Genomic DNA, 22727 nt, shown 5'->3' on the forward strand with positions numbered 1-22727 from the left:
AACATCTACCTTTTGCTACCCAGAGTACAACTAAATAAATGTAATCAATTTCACTAAACAGTCATATCCAACAGTATTCAGTTTATAAAAAAAAAAAAAAAAAAAAAAAAAAAAAAAAAAAAAAAAAAAAAAAAGCCAACCAATAGAGATTCACCAGAATGTGCCATAAGTGACTAAGGACACAATTCTCTCTTTTACCATTTAATATAAAGTAAATGCAGATTCTTTTTTTATTCCATCACAATAAATAAACACAGGCACATCATTCTACGGTGATCGTGAAGGTCCCAAAAGCACAACCAAACTGTTGTATTATCAAATAATAAAACAAACAAAAAAAAAAAAAAAAAAAAAAAAAAAAAAAAACACACAGGACATCTTCAGCAAAACTGGTCACACAACACAAACAAATCAAGTAAAAAAAAAAAAACAATAAAAAAGGAAAGGTCTGGGCAGCATTTTTTTTTTCTTTTGGTTTCATGAGAACAACGAACTTTCAGTTTCCATAACAACAAGACTTTCTGTGTGAGAATCTGAAGAATACAGATATATATTTAATTATATAAATATATCAGAACAAAATAGCGCTAAAACTGTTGTAAAAAACATCATCGGTTACAAAAAACATTTAATACCAAAGGGAAGTTTATGCATATAAACTTCAATAATTTAAATGATAAAAAAAAAGAACTAATGAAAAGGATATAGTCTCACATTATGTTCAAGCCCTGATCGCGCATCCATTCCTGCTTGAGCTTCACACGATTCACTTTTTCCATCATCAGTGAGGAAGACGAGGGGATGCTGAAGATAATTCATCAAAAAAAAAAAAAAAAAAAAAAAAAGTATAAATACTACTTTTTTTAAAAAAAAGAAAAAAAAAAGGAAAAAATAATTAATGTACAGTACCCACTGCAGTAACTCTACAGAATAAGTTAGCATGGGGCCATTTACAGTTATTTACAGTTTGTTAAATAAGATGAACACTTCCGTGATAGGAAATGAAAACGTCAGGAGGAAATGAAAATGGCAGAGCAAAAGACATGGAGGTGGAGAGTGGCAGTGATATTGGCACTGGTCACTCAGTGGTCAGTCAGCACAGTGAAGGAGAAATGATCAAACCTCTCCACACATTCAACAGAGCAGCAGCCACCGTAGCGGAGGATGAAAAAGAGCAGAGAGGCAGCAGACACACTACAGATTCACAAAGAGGCCTCAGGAGAACGTCATGGGGGTATCTCGTAAGGCAGGATTTCTCTGTTTAGCTGGATAACTTGAGCCCAAAGTGAAGGCCGTCTAAAAGAATTGCCCATTATTTTCTTTCCCATTAGACAGGACTGACTGTCTGCTTTAGATGCCTGGTTCACCCAAAGTTACTACTTTTCAATGGTATGTATTCAATAACAGTGAGTGAAGTAATTAGATATTTACATTCCATTTGCATTAATATGACTAACCTTTTTCCACTATTTGATTTGAATGAATATTAAAAAGTGGCAAAAATCCACTAAACTGGATTCATCGAATTCAAATGATCATATCTCACCTTGTAGTTACCAACCCAAATGTGATACATATTGAAAGTTCAGACTCTGCACTTTCCATGTCTCAATGACCTATAACTGAAAAATAATTAATATAGAATTTTGTAATCGCTGGCAATAACTGCAAGTGTTATACATGAGAAATCCCGTTTTGTGTGACACCCCCTAGGCGCCTCTGGGTAAGTGCCAGCCTGGCATTACGAATACTAAGGCTTTAAAATCCGCCCACATGCCCAGGTTTGCTGAGCTGTACGCTGAGCGGGTCAGTCGATGTCACTAAGGTCACTGGTGGGCTCATCCTGAACTCTGCTCATGTGGTTCATTGCCCGGCTGAAGGCGATCTGAACGGCTTTGCGGATGGCCGAAGTGCGTCCTTCCATCATCTTGATCTTGTCGATGGTCTTGTCAATCCCAAGAGGAACCATTTTGGATTTAGGAAGCCATTGCCTATGGTGGGGAGAGGGGGGAAAAAGTGAGTAGGGAATCTTCACAAGCATAGGTTTTTAAAAGGCTGGTCAGTGTGCCTCTGCGACCCTGAGGGAGAAGCGGCTTAGAGAATGTGTGTGTGTGTGTGTGTGTGTGTGTGTGTGTGTGTGTGTGTGTGTGTGTGTGTGTGTGTGTGTGTGTGTGTGTGTGTGGTCAGTGTGCCAGATTTTATTTTTATTTATTTATTTTATTTTATTTTAAGGTAAAACAGCTCATGCAATCTATCTAGAGTTTATATAAGCTAAGCTAATGAAAGCACACTCACAGAAGTTGAAATAAATTAGGTAAATGCTACTGGTGTCCAAGACTGTGTTTTGAAATTGGTACTTTTATAATACCGAAAGCTTCAATATTCAATAACAAATTTCAATACACCAGTATTTGGTCTTTAGAGAAGCATGATCATGAATTTTTATTTAAATTTTCAATCTTTACAACCAAACTGGCTGATGGATGATTGTTAGCCTTTTTTCCAACCCAAAGCTGAAACTCTGAAAAGAACACTTCAAACAAACAAGCACATTCCCAGTACTTTCTATTAGCTGAAGCCTTAATAGAAATAACATCATTTGCCCTTTAATGGGCCAAACTGTTATTTTAAATTCATAACTGAAAACTCTGATGCTTATTAAAAGGGCCCATGTCCTGCAATTTTCTTTTTTCCTGTCTACTCATAAAACACATGCGAGTTTTTGTACCCAAAACAGTCATTATTCATCTGCACATGACCATTTCCCCCATTTTCTTTATCAGCGCTTTTAAAACTCAAATGCAAATAACCTCTGTTCTGTTGGGCTGCCGTGTATTGTGTACTTACAAGTTCGGCATGAATGGGCAGAGTTAAACCAGTGTGGGTTGCACAGGTGTATAAATGTAAATATGTTGTTTTTTGGAACATCACAGAAGCAGTCAATTCAAAACAAGCTGGTTTTGCTGTACAGTTTCCATATATGGACTGCATCAAACATTTTCAAACATCAACAGTGTTTACATACTACATCACACAGTTTTATTTACAAAAAGGATGAAGCAGCATTTGTAGCATAACACGGTCATACAGACTGAATAAAGTCAAAACAATAAATTGGCCCAGCAAAAAAAAAAAAAAATCTGCTGATTCTGTTCTTGACCAATTATGATTGTACACCCCTATTGGTCTCCTCAGCATCCATGACCCAATTAGCAAGCTTTTTCCAAAATCTAGACTGCTGATTGACTGTCTAATTTACATTCCGTTTGCATGTTATTAACCTTGCTGCATCTTTATTAGTCTGCAATCCGTTAAAGTCAATAAAAACCCTCTCTTACTGTACCTCACACACATATCTGGTTTAAAGAACAAGAAATGAGTGTGAGGTAAAATATGAAATATATGGTTGACTACAAGCATTTATCTAATATTTTTGAAAGTAAAATACTCTTCTACTACTGTATAATATAATATTCACAGTCAGTTATTATTAACACTGCAGCAGCCTGGAAACTTACATATAATGGTTAAGAGTTAAGGGTCTCTTTAAAACTCACCAGCTGCGTTTGTTGTCGAAGAAGAGGACGAGGAAGAGCTTCTCTTCGGACTTGTACTGCATCTGCTCTCCGATCCTGAGCACGTCGAGGGGGGGGGTTGGAATGGACACGCCATTGTGATGGCAGCCCACCCGAGGCATGTGAGGGTCGATTATCTAGAAGAAACAAAAGATTATACAGGTTATAAACCAAACAAGTGAAACCTGCAGAAAATCCATTCAAGGTCCGACAGCTACAGAGGCACAGAGGCAGTAACCTGCACTTAAACAGCCAGAGTCCATTAAAGACCGAGGGGGTTATTACTGAATACAGAGCATTAAAAAAAAAACAAAAAAAACAGGCAATTAAAATCTTAAGAGGTAGAATGCTGCCACCTAGTGGACACAGAAAATACTTAATATCTGCCCCAACTGTGCTCAGTAGGTGTACCAATGTGCCAATATGTTAGCATTATTATGAAAAATTACATCATAATACACTTTTCTGCATATACTGTAGTGTAAGGCACCACAGTTCTTTTACTTAATTTCCAGTCAAAATGAAAGAAAGTGGAAAAAAAAATTAAAATCCATATAGATGCCTCAATAACTAAGCATCATTTTTCAGTATTTTGTGTGTCCACCTTAGCATCATCATAGTTTCCATTCTTTCCTGAAGATTTGCTTTCACTTTTTTCCAGAGAGATCTGCTGGGCCATTTTCCCACACCTCCAAAGTTCAGTCAGAAGTTGGTTGCATTTCTCTTTTTGCTTCCAACAATTCGAGTAATCCCAAACACACTCAATGACGTTGGGGTTGTCAGTCCATTGCTCTAAAAACACCAGCAGCTTCTTTGTTTGATCTGCAAAGGTCCTTGTTTTTCACCTTTTATTAGTAACAGCTTCTGGACAGCTACACATCTTTTCAGACTCATAGTGTTGAGTTGTCTTCTCACAGTGGAAGGATGGACAGAAACACCTGTGGATTTTTTTTCAGATCTGAAGCAACAGTGGAGCTTGATTTTCTCTCTCCCAAACATCAAAACTGTAAGTACTGTTTGTCTGTTGGGGCCAGTTTTGGTGGTCTAATAGGACTTGCACAATTAGGAGTCTCATTTATCCCTGTATTTTTTAACCATAACTCCAGTTATCAAAACTCCTGTCCACACATGTAGTTTCCTTTATTGTTCTTCTTTCTTATGGAAGTTAATTACTGTCCATATAATCTCCTCAAAAATATCTCTTGAACGAATTACACTTATTTAATGGTCATTTTGACTGTAAATCAGACAAATAAAAGGGGGCCCTCTGAGGTTTGCACAGTACTGTATAATGAACTATCATTATTTGATTATATAAAAATATCACTGTTATATTGTTGCCATATTGTCCACACTTGCATCCAAGTGAATACAAATTTAAAAACAAATAAATGCATATTGATGCACTGTGATACAAGCACACATCCATCTTTGTACACTAATTTCCTTAGCACATTTCATTAGACGCATCAACACACTCACTGGGTGGAGGGGTTGGAGGGAGTGGAAGGGGGACATGGTTAATTTCCACACAAGCACGCTCACACTCACCAAGGCAGGGTAGGAGGGATATCCGCTACATTTTGCCCAAACTAGCTTTAGAGGTTCCAGAACAACTGTTGCAGCATTAGCAGGCATCCAAATATTGCTGTTGCCAACTTCTATGGAAGCAGGAATAATGACAATGAGGTTATGAGGGGTTCACTGCAAACAGAGCAGAACACTTCCACAGCCATGCTTATAGAGGCAGAACATTAACAACACACCAACTAGCTCAAAAACAAAGTGCATTTAGAGATCAAAACAAGATGCAGATAAAGCGTCATTCCAGTTATTACAGTTATGACTGGCTGCTAATGAATTTAGTTTTAGTTTTTAGTTAAAATTTGATATTATATATATATACCCACCCACACACACAACTTAAATTGACCACATGAAAAATTCCCCAGAATGTTAGTAAGTGTGCTGTTATTTCATTTAGATCATGGTATTTTGCTATTTTACAATACAAATGAGAAGTGCTATATACATCTTGTTTTTCTATATAAAGAAAAGGTTAAATACAACTAGAACAAAGCATCAAAATCGAAATCTTTACAAATTATTTGAACGGTTATAAAAATGTGAAAGACATTGTTAAAAACATTGTTTCCTCCACTCTCCTATGCTAGTCAGTGCAGCCACGTTTAAACAGTTTGAGCGGCAGCAGATAAACAGTGGAGAAAACACTATTTACAAGGGACTTTAGACAAGCAATGTATAATCTGTTCAGGTCAAGTATCAAGAGGAAGTGCAACACCCAGGAACTTCTCCACTACAGGTTTAATACTAGTTTAAAACGCTATATCCCACTCAGTACGCCCAAATGAGCTAAATAATGGAAGCAATAAGTTCCTGCTCGCATGTAGTCTCTGATTTTGAAATGATGAAAAATGATCAAAACAACAGTTCCAATGTTTAAAGTTTAACTAAAAATAACAGAATTATTTGCCTTGGATAAAGAATCGCTCTCTACTGTCCAAGATGCTGGATTTCACTGAGCATTCCTATATACTGACAGAATTTTAATAAATTTATTTTATGTAAAGTGTTTTATTTATTTCCAGTTCAGATTTGTGCTATTGAACGCAGGTGTTGTCTGTAAGAAAAATGTATTTTCTTTATTACCATATAGTTTTTAATTTAATAACTGTTGTTCCAGTTTTTGCAAATTGCTAGTGGTGATCAAATGCATCTTCATACCTTCCATTGTTTGTAAAAGATGATGTGTGCAAATCTAACCACCACTCACGCACCTCAAACTGGACTACCACCCACACAGACACATTCACTGCCTGGTGTGAACACCCCTCCCTGCTGCAAGCATCAGAACACACGTCCAGCTGCCTACTCACCAGCAGCAAGTCTAGCAGCTTTGGCGAAGTTGCCAGTCTCAATGCAGGCGATGAGTTCACTTTTGTCATCCACGGTGTTTCTCCGGACGAGTGCTGGCTTCCCCTTCCCACACTTTGGAAAACTCAACGGGACACTGCTGAAGAGAGAGACTGCAGTAAGTCCAATAAGCTTCTATACCTTCAGTATATGCCATTCACACACCAGTAAACAGCAACAAGAAGTCATGATTATTGCTCACTGCCATCTTCATTAATGTAAGTCCTGCCTAATTTCTGCATTACTAAATGGTCATTCAGAATGGTCTGATGTGAAACGCTCCACTTTCAAAAGCCTCTAAAAGCTTTTTACACAGAAAGTTATGACATGAAACAGTTACAAATGTGCTGCCTGATGCCAGATACATTGTTTTATGAAAGTTTTGAGACAAAAGTTGAGCTAAAATGTATTTTTGCAGGGTGCATTCATGGCCTTAAGAAAACGAGAAGGTTTTGGATAGAAAATTTAAAAAAAAAAGGAATGTCTACATTTGCATATTAGACATTGTGACCCCTAATTCGCATCAGTACCATTGTAAAGAAATCAGAGTCACTTGTTTCTCTATAATTAACCATTTCATATCAATCTACTATACATTAATTTACTGTAGTTTACATCTCAAATATTGAACCATGCAGAAATTTAAAAAATGCGGAATTCCTCTTTGAGGAAGGCAAACCAGTTGAAAGACTGTACAATGTTTTTTCCCGATTCCATAAAGTTGCCTTTTCAGAGAAATTAGATTTTCCACCAATAGTAAATGTATATTTGCACACGCTGCAGTCATGTTTAAAACTCAACTGAGTCCAAGCGTAAAATCCAAATCAACATCTCCAAAAAAAAAACGTTTTGACATAATACAGAGAGAGACGCTATCCGAGTATACATTCTGAAACACAGTGAGCCTGTCCAGACAAACTACTAACAAAGTGAAAACTGCTAACAAAGCCTTTCGACACAAATTCGCAATGCTGTCTTGACATCCAGCTTAGTATATTTATGGAGAGCTGAGGACAAGGTATGAAGTCATGACACACACTGCACAGCTTGTAGGTCGGCTTTCAATCTCACACATGCAGATAACAAAAAGGCAAAAAACCACAAGTGTCAGTGTGAAAGCAGAACGGCAGCACTTCATCTCTCATGCCTTCAACAAACACTGCTCAATGTATGCGCACAGCAATAAACTGCAGATACAGCTATCAGAGCTGGAGTCCTCAACATTCTTCACCTTTAAGCCTAAGCAAAATGATTAAGCTAGGAAATCACTACAAATATGCTCAGTCAAAATGCAGACAGTGGAGATCTGTTGATCTCAGATCTATCTGGCGTCACAAAAAATGAAGAAAAAGAACTCAATATTTGGTTAAGCCCACTGCAGAGACAAAGCACTATGCACAGTGAGATCATGAAGGAGCACTAAACCACACATCAGTCAAAAAGACACTAAATCATAACAGAAACTGTGCTGTGCAGATATTCTTCTCCACAAATAACACCAAGTTTAAAATCATTAAACAAGCAATCCTAACTGATTAATAACTACATTTAGGCTAGGAACGCTATCAGTCTTTTTTGTGCTCGAACACACTTTATTAGCTGATTACAGGAGGCAAATACAGCCAAAAAAGAAATGAAAATTAAAACAATAAAATGAAAATGCAAACCTCTTTTTGCCATTTGTTTTTCCAAACATCTGAGCAAACATCCTGCCAAAATTGAAAAGGAAAGGAAATGAAATGCCTTCGTGTGCAATTTCATTTTTCATTCATTTGTGACAAAAATAAAAACACATTTAAAACAGCTATTTGTCATTTAATTGTCACGTATTTCATGGCCAAACCGAATATGAAAAAGCTAATAGAGGAAAGAAAATACAAGCTTCACTTTGGCTTTGGCTGTTCTTCGTGAAATGTAAAATACGTGTCAAAACTAAAATCAAAATGCGATGTTTACGCTCTTATTTCTTTTTCACAGCAATTGGCTGCGAATCTAACAAAATGAAAATGAAAAGGCAAAATGAATAAATCGACAGCAAAGTGACAGTTTGTGATTCGGTTTTTCGGCCTGGACATGCTTTAACTGTCAGAATGAAAAGGGAAATGCAAACGAACATCGGCGCCTCCTGTTGGATATTTATTAAATGACAAATAGTTTTAAATTTAGTTTTATTTTTGTCACAAATGACTCGTGATCTTGTGAAAAATGAAATTGCAAATGTAGGTATTTAATTTCATTTTCAATTTTGAAATTTGCTCAGATGTTTGGAAAAAGAAATGAGAAAAAAGCATCTACATTTTCATTTACATTTTATTGTTAAAATTGTTAGTTCTTTTTTTTTTGCTGGGTTTGCGTCCCACAGCTGATGATGGGACTCGACTGCAAGAGAACAGATTACTGGCTTACTCACAATTTAAGTCTTTGGATGTATTATAACACATAACACACAATCATAGAATCATCTCTAAAGTTTCAATGCTTTGTTGTTTTTATATCAAAAAAGTTTTTTTAAAATCACAATATTTTTTACTTCTACTCAAATGTATTAGTAAGAAAACAAATCCACTTTTAACTCTTTTTAACTCTGTAACTTAAGTTACAGTTTTTGTCATTCATATTTAGTTAGTCATTTCATTTTTTGTTGTGTTTTGTACTGTTTTGTGACTGGTCTGACTTTGGAGCTTTGGCATTTTATTTTAGACCAAAAGAATCCCCCAAAAGGCTTCACTACACAACAAACCTCAGTTCCACCACTGACAAATGCTGAATTTACAAAGAAACTGCACTGCAGGTTTCCAAATTATTCAGTACTTAAGTACATTTTTGAACCAACTACTTTCTACTTTTAAATCAAGCTGATTTTTAGCACGATACTTTTACCTGAGTCATTATTTTACCAAAATATCAAAACTTTTACTTGAGTGTGGGTTTAGGCTGCTCTACCCACCTCAGCATAAAACAGTCTGCAGAGGAACCGTTTTCACACTGTATAGCGTGCTTAGAGGGAAGGCCAGGGGAAGAATGCATGTTAGGTTCATTTAAATGAGATGCTGATTTTCAGCGCTGTATGTCCTGAGTGTTTACAGTAGACTGTATGCCACTAGTATGTGCATCGTTCTCAAGTGTGAATGCTGGCTGGTCTGAAAAGCTCACAGCTGGAAAATGTCTACATCAAGTTGGAGTTTTAGCATAAGTCAACATCAAAGGGAAATCAGAACTCATTTTCTAGCCATACTCTGATGCATTTCTGATATGGCATCAGGGATGCCCTCAGAGCTAGCTGAGCATTTCCTTTCTAAGAAAATTGATATTTGTTCATGATACATTACATGTTGGGTTAATATTTTTCTCCACCCACTGTTGCATTAATACGTAATCAACAATTCTGCTCTGGAAGCGGACAAAAGTATTTTGATGGGAGATTAGAGGAAAATACATATAATTTTGTACAGATTATACTGTCATACACTGTCCGAAATCCCCAAATGTAGTTGTTCATCCAAGACACACTTGTTTATGTGGTTTCGTACAATGTACGACATGCTGTTATAACTCCAAGCCATACAGAGTCAAAAAACACATAAGCAACTTAATTTGAGTTTACTTTTACAATCTGAGAGAAGCATGTGATGAGTAGTTCATGGCATACAGCTTGCAGAGTGCCAATTAGAGAGCACACAGTTGTCTGAACACCCCCAGTCAAATGTTTTGTTGATTTTCTAAATTAAATAACATCTTAAACAGAGAACATACTTCTATGATTATGAGTTTAACTTATCAGAAAAGTGCAATTAAATCAGCAAAGAAACAGTACTTATGGATTAAAACATTCTCTGTAGAGAATGTGTTAACTTATTTTACTTAAACTAAACATGTAATTTGATTGGGGTGCCCAAACTTTTGGATATGACTGTAAGCTTCCTTTACCTGTTAGTGATGAGCATCTTAGCTGCCTTGCAGAACTAAAGCAAAATGAACTTCAGACAACTTTCTTTTGGTATAAACCAAGCAGTCATGGAGATCTAGGAAAGTTTAGAACAGTTTTGCAGCTTCTCTTATTGTAGTTAACGTAAGGCTTGAATGAAGGTCAGACTGTCCATAAGGAGTGGAGGGCACAGCTGACACTGGTTTCATTTCAAACTCATGTACTTCTACATCTGTAATTGATAAATGAACATGAAAACATCACAAACATACAAGTATGGTATTTCAGGGCCCATGAACATTTGCTCAATAGTAAACAAGACCATGTTCGCTGTTGAAAGACTTGCTGAATACATCAGAGCACACAGAGTATGGAGAATTTGAAGTTATCTGTGAATGCGTGTGTACCTGGTAGCACCCAGCAGACTGCCGCTGGAAGAGATGCTAGATTCAGAAGCACACCTGCGGCGAGGCTCCTGCTGCCTGCTGGGATTCAGCTCTTTCTGCTGCTCCAGAACAAAACCGTTCGACAGACCTGAGAAGAGGAGAACAAGAGAGAGCGAGAGGTAGTCAAAATGCATAATAAAATCTGCACTGAGCAAAGTGGAGCCTGCCTGAGGGGAAACAAATTGCAGTCTACAAGCTAGTTGAAGTTGAGAGCAAGTCTGAATGCTGTGCTTCTATTTGATGTCCTTTCCCCTTGTCTCTCCTTCCTCAACAGTCAGACTAACTCATGTGGGCATTTTCCCCCCACACTAAAGTTACCAAAACAATATAACTTGTGCCATCTGTTTACAGTACTGCGCAAAAGTCAAACAACCTGAGATTGCTCTGGACAGTATGTATATTTTTGCTAGAAATAAAACAACACATTAAACACAAATGAACATCAATATAGTGAAAAGTAACAAGAATTTCTTGTTTTCAAAACAAAATCTGATTGAAACTGAGGGATGGTTCAAAGAGCAGGTTTGCACAAACACCAGAAACTCAGTCTTGAATAATATAAAAACTAGCTTGGGGGCAAAGCTTCAGAATTAAGAGTGAGTACACTAAAGCTAAAAATAAAACATTTCACATTTTGCTTCTTTTAACAATGATCTTGTTTTGGGTTTTAAATTGATGAAATTAGCCTGTATTGCTGTATTGAAAATGAGCAAGTGATGACTGAACTCAGCAGTCTATAGAAAGACTTGCATACAAGCATGAAGCGTCAGCAGTTAATGGCATTCCTCGTATAGGAAATGTTTTTTTCCGCCATTGATCAAGCCACATCAGCGTGTCCTTGATTTTTGCCATTAAAGCTGCAGGACCTCAATATCAGCCAGTAATGTTAACCATCACATTCTGTCTGGGCCCTAATTTATTCTAATGATACTGTTTTCCCAAGCAAATACATGCAGAGTGCCAAATAAACAGCATTAAAAAACATTTTCCCCAGATGGCTTAAAACATCGCCACAGTACTGTATGTATTTAATATCCAGTTGTGTGCAAAAGTTTGGGCACCCCACATGACATGTTTTGTTGATTTTCTAAGTGAAAATGAGTATCTTCTATAGGCAACACGTCTGCACATTTCAATACAATATTACTGTTTGATTAATCTGATTAATTTAACATACTGGGAGTAAAAAAGAAAACATAAAATGTGGCCTGTGCAAAAGCTTTGGCACATTTTAAATTTTATGTTTTACTTTTACCCACTATGTTAAGCGCTGCAAATAGCTCAATGTTGCAGACTAAAATTTATAGACAAATGCCATATTTAAGTCTGTTTACTGTAGAAGATGTGCTACTTTAAAAATCAACAAAACATGTAATTTGACCAGGAGTTTTTAAACCTTTGCATTCAGCTGTACATTTGAAATCGAATTGTTTGCACTCCGCTCTGACTGCTGCGCTCCTGCAGGCAGTACCCGTGTCAGGGCGTTTGGCAGGTAACTCATCTTCCCCTTCGCTGCCCCTGTTGGCATTGCATGTTCTCTTCTTGGTGTGGAGTAGAGTCTCCAGGCGGGGGATCACCACAGACAGGAAGGTCCTGGCGCCCAGCTGAGGACACTCTGCCTGGGCTTCCCCGCCTCGCACAGGCTTCTGGGGGCTGACACTTTTAGACTTACGGAAAAGCACTGACGTCCGTCTGTTTACTGGACCGGAGGGCTCGGCCAGGGTCGACGTGGCAACCACGCTGACATCGCCATCATCAAGCAGCAGCCGGTCTCTCGAGTGTCCGTTGAGGTTCTCCTTGTGGGAAAGGAAGGCGTCCTGTTGCTCATCAAGCTTGCCTGATCGGGGCTGCTCCAAGCTGGGCTCAATGGGCTTCAGTGTAGGGGGCTCAGACGGCCCGTCAGCGTTTGCGAGAGGGGGGTGGGAGTCCGAGGGCTCCAGCTTTGGAGGTATTGATTTGTCGCCTGTAAAAAATGACAATTTCAAATTCAAGTTTGTTGGAAGTTTGAGGATGCCAGGAGATGACAGTGTATTATTTCTACAGTACCACCAATGTCGGTTACTAAGTAAACATTTCTAGGAGTGCAACATGGCTGATAAGCTAATTTGGCCACTTTAGGTTTGTACCTTAACAATTGCACAAAATCAAGAATAAAAGAAAATGAAAGTTAATAAATCACAATTATTAACATGACAAATACTCATCAGCTAATGCTCAGCATGCTGACAGCCCTAGAAGTGTAAACTCCACCAATTACATTGTGCAAACTGCTACAAACCACATCAAGATGCTAAGAAATCTAAAACAGATTTGCTCTGTGTTTGACACACTTGGAATCAGTTAAGCACTGTTTGTACAATGCAAATTGGTGGGGTATAACTTCCATCCATCGCTTCAGAGCAAAACTGAAGAAGCAAACGTCTTGACCAATCATTTGTGTAAGCTCGATTTTCGGAAAAACTACTTCTGAGGAACCACAAGTGAGCACACACCATGTTATAAATAAATCATTATCTGGCTTTTGACAGCAAAGCCAACATGTGCAAAAGATATTCAGAGTGCAGCTGGCACTTTCAACCCTGTTACTGAAGAAACTCTGTTTTCACATTCAGACTTCATTCTTCACAGACACAACCATCCACTAATGTCCAACTACTAAAAAAAGGTTTTTCTACTATAAATGGGTACTTTCTAACGCACACAGATACACACGTTTCAGTTTGTTGTTCCTATTCTATCATCGGCACACATGTTTGGCAAGCTCTTGTTATATCAAGCACTTTCAATAAGCACAGGAATGCGCGGTTCAAGCACCACTCGGCTAAAAGGAGAGCAGACAATAGGATTTCGATGAAAACTCAAAGCTGCTTTGTGATGTTAAGACACCACTTTAAAGACTGCTGCTTGCTAAAGGTATTTAATTGGGCACTGCAGTACAGTATGGTGTGGTTCAAACGTGTGATCAGTGTCTTCTCGTCATTGCCACCGCCAAGTGAGCTGTACCGTAACATGTTTTTCTTCTTGCAGAGCCAGAATGGACAGGTGTAGCAAGTACTGGTGCAAACGAGTGACTGGGCAAATGCAATCATCACAGAATCGTCACTAGGTGTTAGATGACTCACATAAAAGCACATGTAAGAGGTAAATTAGTGCTTGTTGTTTGTAGATTTGTCATCTGACCATTTGACAAGCTAAAGAGAATGCCACTTTAACGGTTCTGTCATGAGATGAGAAATGGACACTGGTATTTGTTCAGGGTACGGATAGTTCTGGGTTCATATTTAAACCATACTGTAACGTACGGTACTATTGGTGGAAAACGTGATTAACAGATTATTAAATTAAAGCAATGGATCAGCCAAAAATTTGATACACCATTTTTACTTTAGTTCAAAATTACTTAATTAGCCAAGACATGTCTGTTGTCCTGAATTTACGTATCATTTGAGCTAAGGGGCTGATATTGTTAACAAGTAATGACAGCTTAATATGCTTCCCATTAGCATCACTCAATCTGCATGGCTAAATCATTTCTCTCAAACGGTGCCAATCTATAAAATGCAATCTCAGTTACACTTGCTTATGTGATTACTGACACTTTAGGATACTACTGTCTATGAACATGGTCAAAAGCATAGACCACAATTTAGGCTACAACATACTTTTGTTCATTTTTTCAGATAAATGTTATACAGTGTGAATCACCATTTAAGGTAATCTACTTGAGATACCTTAACAAACACGCAGTTTAATTAGAGTGTGTGTAATGATTTAGGCTAGCAGTTAGCACAATGCTAACATTTGCCTCATAGATACAGTGCAAACACATCTTGAGTGATCAACCACATTTAGGATAAGGGAAAATTTGAATGTTCAATATTTCAATGAACAATCACTTTTAACAAAGTGAGCATGAAGTACATGTCCAAACCAAACAAACCTTCCTCTGCTGAACCGTTCGCCACTGATGGCTCTACTGCTGCTCTTCTCTGCTCAGAGGAGAGTGGCTGGCTGCTCCTCAGACTCATCTCCATCCTCACATCACTGATGGTCTTCTTCAGTAGCTTCAGCCGTTTGCTGCGTGAGGCGCTGGACTTCATGGCCATGGTCAGATCTAGCTTCTCCAGGAGTTCCTTCAGTTGCTCGTCAAGAGACATGTGCTGCCGATTGGCTGGGATCAGCAACCGGTCCACTGAAGGAAGAAATGGAAAAAGTGTATTTTGTTGGTATTACACAATTACCCCTATTCCACATGTATTCAATCTGTTCAAGTTTGGAGTCTGAAGTTGGTTCTTCGGCACTGGAGTAACAAAGCTAAAGCAGTTAAGTAATAAAAGCAGGGATGGGCTTTGTTGAAAAATGTTCAATACTGACATGAATACAAATACTCTGAATTTGATAACAATTACTAAACAATATTTTTTCAATATCTTCTTTTTAAATAAAAACCAAAAGAAGACTTAAAAGACAAACTAGAAATGAGGGTGAAGTGCTGTTTACAGGTTGCAGCATACTACACATCAATGAGGCAACGCTGCCCTTAATACCAAATACACAATGTCATTTAGACATTGAATCAAAAATCTAGATTTTGGATCATGGATGCTAAGACAACTGCCTAAGATTGACAAGGTTTTCCAATACCCTGTAGTACTGAATAACTCAGTTGGTCAAATGTGTTGAAATTCTACGCCCAGCTACCTATGTAACACCAATTGGCATTGGCCCAAACCTGACTGAGCTGAAGTAATCTCAAAAAGACTTGCTTATGTGGTTTCTGGCACTGTTATCTATAAACATGAACAAAAATATGTTGCATAGCTAAAAAGAGTAGTAGCAGTTTTCTCAACACCTGAACTTTGCATGAGCGGTCTAAGCTTCCATTGTTAGCTATGTTAGACTTGTCGGTCCCGTGCAAAATGAAAGAACCAAAAACGTTATGGCGGACAGGCTGCATTATGCTACTATGTTACTCCTTACCCTCTTCCCAGGAGAATGGAGCAGATGCCTCAACATTAGGAGGTTCAGATGAATGCATGCCACCGTCAGATTCAAAGCCAATGAACTCAACATGGCGCCGCGTCTTCCTGAGCAAGGCCCCGCCCTGATCTCTCAGTCTAACAGCAGCACGGTAGAAGTAGGTGTCCTTGGCATTGTACTTCATGCAGTTTGCAATGATGAGATTGAAATCAGCCTCAAACTCCTCCAGGTTCTTGTAGCCCTGTGCGTCTATACGTTTCCTCATGGTGGAGAAATCCATGGGCTGCTTGATGTGGTCCAGATAATCAGGCACCTTCATAAAAACAAAACAAACAAAAAAAAAAAAACAACAACAAGCAGACTGTTACCACTCCAGAGCTCATCATTACAGACATTTAGTTAGTGATATACCAGGGTTGCCTGTCAAAACCTGCCTTCTTGTGAAACTGAATTTCACTGTTACTTTTCCAAAAATATCCGCCAAAGGTTGTAAAACCGCTAAGGATGGACCACCATAGGAATTCTGGGCTGATGCCAATATTCAATATTTTGCATGTACATACAGTATCTTCGGCATACAAAACTGCCTTCAGTAAAGGTCACTGCACACCAGACACACCATGTGACATCACCAACCAAAAGTGTGAAACCACTGTTCTCAGAGGTATGCACACCTAGGCTGGTGCTCCATCAAGCACTCAGCATACTGCCATTACTACATTACACCTCCTATAACAGTCAGTCTGTGAGGAGGTAGCAAACTGATCCCAAGCATAGTAAGTGATGCTGAACGCTTTATTTCCCTCAGTTTATACAAGTAGGGTGAAAAGATGAATTTGAGCCTAGTTTCAATCGGCTTTCCCTGTCGGTGCCTTGGGTGCCAGAATGTAACTGCTGCACTTGTTTAAGGCGGAACAGTCAAGTTCCAACAGGAAGCTGGTGAATAAGCAGCCAAATTCAGCTTTGTAGTTTTAATGCTTGTGATTTTTAAGGAGATTTAAATTATCAAAACATCCTACCTAGAATTAGCTACCTACCAGAGTAACTGCAGGTTGTGCTTATTGGCACAGTGCTGTGGGAGACCTTTAGCTGTGCTAGCCAGCACTGCCTACACGTTAACGGTGCTCTTCTAGTACACAATAAAAGGGTCATCATATACTGATTCAAAATCGTCCAAATCTAAGCATCAGCCCGATGCCGAATGTTTTTTTTTTAATCTTGGCTGACACCAATATGATTCAGCTATCACTGTGCATCCCTAAAACAAGCTGTTTACAAATTCTTTGCCAACGGGTATATTTTGCGTGTGTCATGTCCCAGAAGTTCCAAAACTCATGCAGATCTTCACACATACCTCCTTGATGCTAACAGGCTGTGCAAAGATCTTAGCCTGGTCTTTTTCCTGTAGCTGATCCAAAACAGACCTTAGGAGAATGGTGAATGGAGTGAGCTGCAGTTCTAGAATTGACTGCTGCAGTTTCATCTGCAGGAATATTAAGAAAAAACAATTAGGTTCTATATCCTTCTAACACAGTAAATAAATAATGTAAATTATAAGCACATGTGGCAAGAAAACTCATCCCTTGCATTCATGTCACAGTACATGTTTAACTTGCACACCCCTGGGTCAAAAAAATGGAGCAGGCCCAAAATGGCAGAACATGAAGCCTTACCAACATCAACATTAGCATTAGGTCTTACCAACAAATCATTAATCAAATAGATGAAGCAACAGCAGCACATTTAGCTAACTTCAATACACCCTGTAAAAGCATGTAATTATTAGCTAAAAGCAGCATTCATATGTTAAGCATTGGTTTGTCTATGTCTGATAAAATTAAATCAAAACCAAAACAGAGGGCTGAAGGTTTATGATCAGCAGGGGGTGGGAACTGGTTCGTAAATCTCTCGCATTATGTTTCCTCTGTGATTCCCTTGTGGTTCACTTGTGAATGGTGCCTGACCCACTTGTGCTGATGTGATGTTTATTTTGTTAGTAAATCATGACTTGTTCAATTCAGAGCATTTTAAAATCATTTTTTGACAGATGCATATGATTCCGAACTATTTCTTTCAAATTCAATTGGGAAGGATTACAAACGATCCATCAAGAAAACCAATGAATCTTTACTCCACTATCAGACAAACAAATACTTGTACTCCAGCACATTGAACTCGAAATGAAACCGTGACTGAGGTTGAAGTGCAAGCAAGAATGTTTTTTGGAGGCATGTACATCCACAATGAGTGCACTGTATAAGAACTACAGGCTTTTATATAGACTGTCTTCTCATTATAGAGGACCAAATAGATTGTAGAGTTAGTTGCTGAGTTGCTCTGTGGCCACAGTTGCATGTCTTGCATCATTACCTCACTTAAAGCATGACTATGTGCAAAATATTCAGCAAAAGTAGTACGGCTGAAAGAGTGAACGATGCCATCACCTCCTCTCTTTTGAGTTTCTCTCTCTTTCTGATCAGCTCCAGTAGCAGCCGGGCTCTCTCAAGGTCATGCCTCAAACGATGCCACTCCTTCAGCTGCTCCTTCAGCGCCCGGCTCTCCTTCTCACTATGCTTCTGAATAAATTAAATCACAGCACCATTACATAACGTTATTCAACATTTCAATCTACCGCACCTTCAGCGGGGCAAAGGATGCCAGTGGACTTACAGGCTGTGCGGTTTTCTGGGACTGCAGGCTAGAATGGAGCCGTCTGATCAGCGGCAGTCCGTTCCGTGATTGTCTCTTCAGGGTCCAGTAGTTCAAGACCAGCTCGACGAATACCTTCTTCCTCTGGAGAGAAACTTGATTAAGGATGGTGTTTAACCTGTGGGAGATACATAGTGGTTTGAGAAAAGACAAAAAGGCTTGGTTCTGTTGCTTATCACTATCCTTTGTGTAAAGGCTTTCAAAGGGCAAAAAAATAAATCAATCAATAACACCAAGCAACTCCTTCACTTTAAAACAATATTTCAGCCAACCATCTTATTTACCCAATTATTTATAATTTCCCTTCTCTTGCACCGGCATTAATAAGGCTAACACAATATCAGGTGGAAATCTACTCTTCAGTTAACATAAAACAATGTTTCAGGAATCAGGCTACTTATTTGGAACAATTTAGTATAATAACTTTCTGTGAGGTAGCTTTTAGAGGCATTAGATGTCGGCTCCTGTCACCACCACTGTAAATTCTGATACTCCAGCATGACGTGTCAAATCAAACCACTTTTAATGACTTTGTTTACATCCTTATAATTTGCTGTAAAAAAAATCTCTGGAATTCCCTTTAATTCCTAGCAGCTGCAGGCCCACAGAACGCTGTAGAGATGTCCATTTTCAGGACCTCCAGCTTACCTATTAGGTGGAAAACTAGGCACAGACATTGCTGGCACTGCTGCTACAGGCTCTGCTGCCTTCTTGATCTTTGATTTCTTCTGCTTCTTTTTCAGTCTCGTACGGCTGTGTTTTTTTCCCGTCTGACAGAGTCCATTTTTGGTTTTGTTTTTGGTCTCATCGTATATGGTGAGGGGCCTCCTAATGGAGCCGTTGGGGGTGTGAGCCCCGCAGTAGGCAGTCTTTTTCACAGAGAAGGTAGGGGTACCTGACTCTGTCATTTCTTTGATGGGCTCCATCTTCATGAAGAGACCAGCCTTCTGTGCGCAGCTGACGTGGAAGGCGGTGTAACAGTTAGCTTTGTGGCATTGGATGCAGGCGCCAACGCCTTTCTCCTTGCAGAGGTAGCAGGTGAGCTTCCAGCGGGCAGGGGGGATATTTGCCACGCCATCAATGGGCTCGATGAAGACTGTATTGGAGAAACCCACTTCGGGGACCCATAAGGCGCAGACCACATGACCCCACCGGTCATCTTCCGTCTTCTTGACGGCACCACCCTTGTTGGGGCAGAGGATGCAGTTGGCAGGCTGGGTGGGAGATTGTAGGCAATGACGGCAAAGCCACTGGCCCTCAGGAATGTACGGCACTCCATAGCACTCCTGATGCACAGCAAGGTTGCACATATCGCAGAAAAGGATGGCATTGCTGTCCTGGCACTCTCCATCCATGCAGATGCAGCACACAGCGTCCTCGTCCACCATTGACTGCTGGACCTGCTGGCCCTGGCTCTCCATGAACGATTCCTTCTCAAAGCGGTCCACGAGGAACTCAAAGACGTTAGGAGAAACCTGGCTGAACCCTTCGCTTCTCCTCTTCTCATTGACCAGGTCCAGCCAGGCGTAGTCCTCCTCGTCCATGTCATACTCCACCTCCTCGTCAAGCTCCTCTGAAGTCTTCTCCTCATACTTATAGTATTGTGAAGGTCTCCGAGGTACAGCTGGAAGGTTATAATCCACAGTGCGAAATTTGGGCTCAGGCAGGGTGCTTATGGGTGCCTGAGGCTTTTGTGCATTCAAAGCAGCTTTCTTTTTCTGCTGGCTGTTTTTGAGCCGTGCAGAGCGCAATGGGGCTTGCTGGGGCTTCTCCGTGTTCTCCTTATTGCTGGTGCACTCCATCATCTCCTGGGCTGTGGGGTCATCGTCGGTGATGACCTCCAGCTTGTCGAAGATACCAATCCGGTGCACGCGGCCATCCACCTCCACATCCACCATGCGCTGTGCCTGTGCATATGTAAGCGTCTCCCGGTTTGGCGAGGGTTTGATGGGCGAAGGCGACCGCTGTGGTGCAGAGGGCCTGGGTTGCCGTGCTCTCTTCCTCATTGTGGAACCTTAAAAAGCTGAAGAGGGAAACAGGAAAGCGTTCAGATTCTCACAGAATGAATAACGGATGAGTACTGACGTACTATCAGAGTTTACAAAAGATTAGTATTAAGGTTTTATTAGTCTTAATCACAGACCAGTGTTAATATTCCCAGAACATACCACAAACTCTCATGGTTACAATGCAGCTTTGACACATTTCACACAGCTACACATTTCCTCATATCTATGCGGAACATCTGTGACTGATTCACATGTCAATTTTTAAGGTGCTTGTTGTCTTTCAAGGTAAGCGAATCATCTGAAATCAATAGGTCTTAGTAAAGCCAGCCTTAGGTGTCTCTCCCTCAGAGATGGGACGGAATTAAATATTCTATATGGGAAATGTTTTCCGGCTGTCAGTCTTGGCAAAAGTGAAGGAGTAAGGACCACTGCTTGATAAGCACTGGTTTCTCCCGACAGGAGTTTATCAAAAGTAACTCCCCAGCTGAACCTCCAACAGCTACATCAAACCGAATCTACCGCGATTATTAATCATGCCAACTCAGGGGGAACACACTCTGCTCACAGAAGTTAGTGATGGTTTCCAATTTAAGCACCCACTCTGAAACTGCAGAGAACACACGGGGTAACACACGAATAACGGTCTCAATCCTTGGCATTAACCTTCACATAAACACAGCATGGGCGCACACGCCGAAACAGGAACTTGCTTCACTACAAGGTAAATGAGCACTCGCTCTAGACGTGCAGCGTGTTTAGGTAAGCGCTATGACAGTTTCTGACGCTGCCACAAAGGTGGGTGTTGTGGTGGGGGCGGGGAAACGCTCCAAACCCCAAACCTTAAACCATATTTAGCTCACTAAGCTGAGGCTGCTCACATCAGACTGCAGCGCGTTTCCTTTGTATCGATCACGGCTGAGCAACAACAGAGAACCGGGAACAAACGCAGCAAGCAAGCAGCGGCCCTGTGCTGCGACCGAGGGCACCTCACAATAATAAACCAACAGCAAAAGGGAGCAAATGGCGTCCAGCAAAACACAGACACAGGCAAACCAGCACAGACTGGTGGAGCCCTTTAGAGATGTTTCCTAATCACATGCAGATCTCCCCAACGCGTGCTGCCTGGCAGATTACAACAAACCATCCCGGCTTGAATTGCTGCTGTTTTCAGAGCGCATTACCTCACAGCCCCGTTGCTTCTGGTTGAAAAGAGAGGCGGCAGCAGCTCCTGAAAGCAATGGCGATACGGCCTGCTCGGCGGCGGCTGGGATCCCGTACACAATGTTCTCATCCACAGGGCGCAGTCTGAGCTCTCCACCGCTGAATCTGGCTGAGGGGAGCAGGGATATGCCCTGAGCGCCGAGACTACGGCTCCCGGACCGTGTTCCGCGGGGGAAAACTAGGTTTAAAAGCCATTCAAAGGCAGGAATGGTGTCCTCTTTCCCCCCGTAAACGATGAGCAGCTGCTGCAGGGCTTCGCCTTCCCCCCAACAACAATGCGGGCGGGCGGCTACTACACAACGGCCCACCCGCCACGCACGACGTGATGGCGTTTCACATTCAGAGCGGCTGACGTTCACACAGCCGTTTAGGCTGTAGCCGTGTGGACATTTATAGATTCTGTATAGCTACAAAACAAACGGGTGGGAGAGCCGCTTTCAAAAAATAAAATAGAAAAAAAATTTTTTTGATTATTATTAATAATAATACTGTATTATTAGTAGTAGTATTGTTGTTGTTATTATCATTATTAACAATGAGTAGAAATTACATTTTATTACACAATAGGTTATATTCTTATGTTCCTCCAATCTACAACCTCGTTATCTTCGGCACTCTAAATAGAACTTATGTTGTTGGTCTTGTGTAATAATAAGTAGCCAATCTACACACTATAATTTATTTATGCGCACACATACACATTATATATATATATATATATATATATATATATATATATATATATATATATATATATAATCATACACTGTGTGTGCATATAATTTATTTATACTATAATTTAATACTAATTTTAACAATAATTAATACTATAATTTATTTATAATTTACTTATGCGCGCGCACACACACACATATATATATATATACACACACACACCCACACATACATGGATAATAATGATGTAAGT

At 39.9% G+C, this 22727-nt stretch overlaps 1 protein-coding gene across 2 annotated transcripts; it reads right to left on the minus strand.

Annotated features, from left to right (window-relative positions):
• Window positions 1-838: 838 nt before the first annotated feature.
• Window positions 839-22090, minus strand: brd1a (bromodomain containing 1a). Of its 2 annotated transcripts, none has more exons than XM_017693906.2 (13): window positions 21760-22090; window positions 19218-20592; window positions 18531-18687; window positions 18305-18436; window positions 17215-17343; window positions 15861-16173; window positions 14821-15072; window positions 12553-12843; window positions 10842-10968; window positions 6473-6606; window positions 5127-5236; window positions 3558-3712; window positions 839-1991 (listed from the first exon to the last, which is right to left on the minus strand). In XM_017693906.2, the coding sequence occupies exons 2-13, from the start codon at window positions 20573-20575 to the stop codon at window positions 1808-1810; spliced, it is 3342 nt and encodes a 1113-aa protein (XP_017549395.1). In that variant the 5' UTR covers window positions 20576-20592; window positions 21760-22090; the 3' UTR covers window positions 839-1807. The 2 variants fall into 2 exon arrangements, with proteins under 2 accessions (XP_017549395.1, XP_017549393.1); XM_017693904.2 differs by having other exon boundaries at window positions 6473-6609.
• Between the last annotated feature and the right edge of the window lie 637 nt (window positions 22091-22727).

The sequence above is a fragment of the Pygocentrus nattereri genome, chromosome 1 (genome assembly GCF_015220715.1).
Source record: "Pygocentrus nattereri isolate fPygNat1 chromosome 1, fPygNat1.pri, whole genome shotgun sequence".
NCBI lineage: Eukaryota > Metazoa > Chordata > Actinopteri > Characiformes > Serrasalmidae > Pygocentrus > Pygocentrus nattereri.

Coding starts and splice junctions, on each gene's coding strand:
- brd1a (XM_017693904.2), bottom strand. CDS start 20,575: ATGAGGAAGAGAGCACGGCAACCCAGGCCCTCTGCACCACAGCGGTCG. Junction 15,073..15,860: donor TCCATTCTCCTGGGAAGAGG/GTAAGGAGTAAC, acceptor TTCTTCCTTCAG/TGGACCGGTTGCTGATCCCA. Junction 5,237..6,472: donor AGCTGCTAGACTTGCTGCTG/GTGAGTAGGCAG, acceptor CTGCTTCCATAG/AAGTTGGCAACAGCAATATT.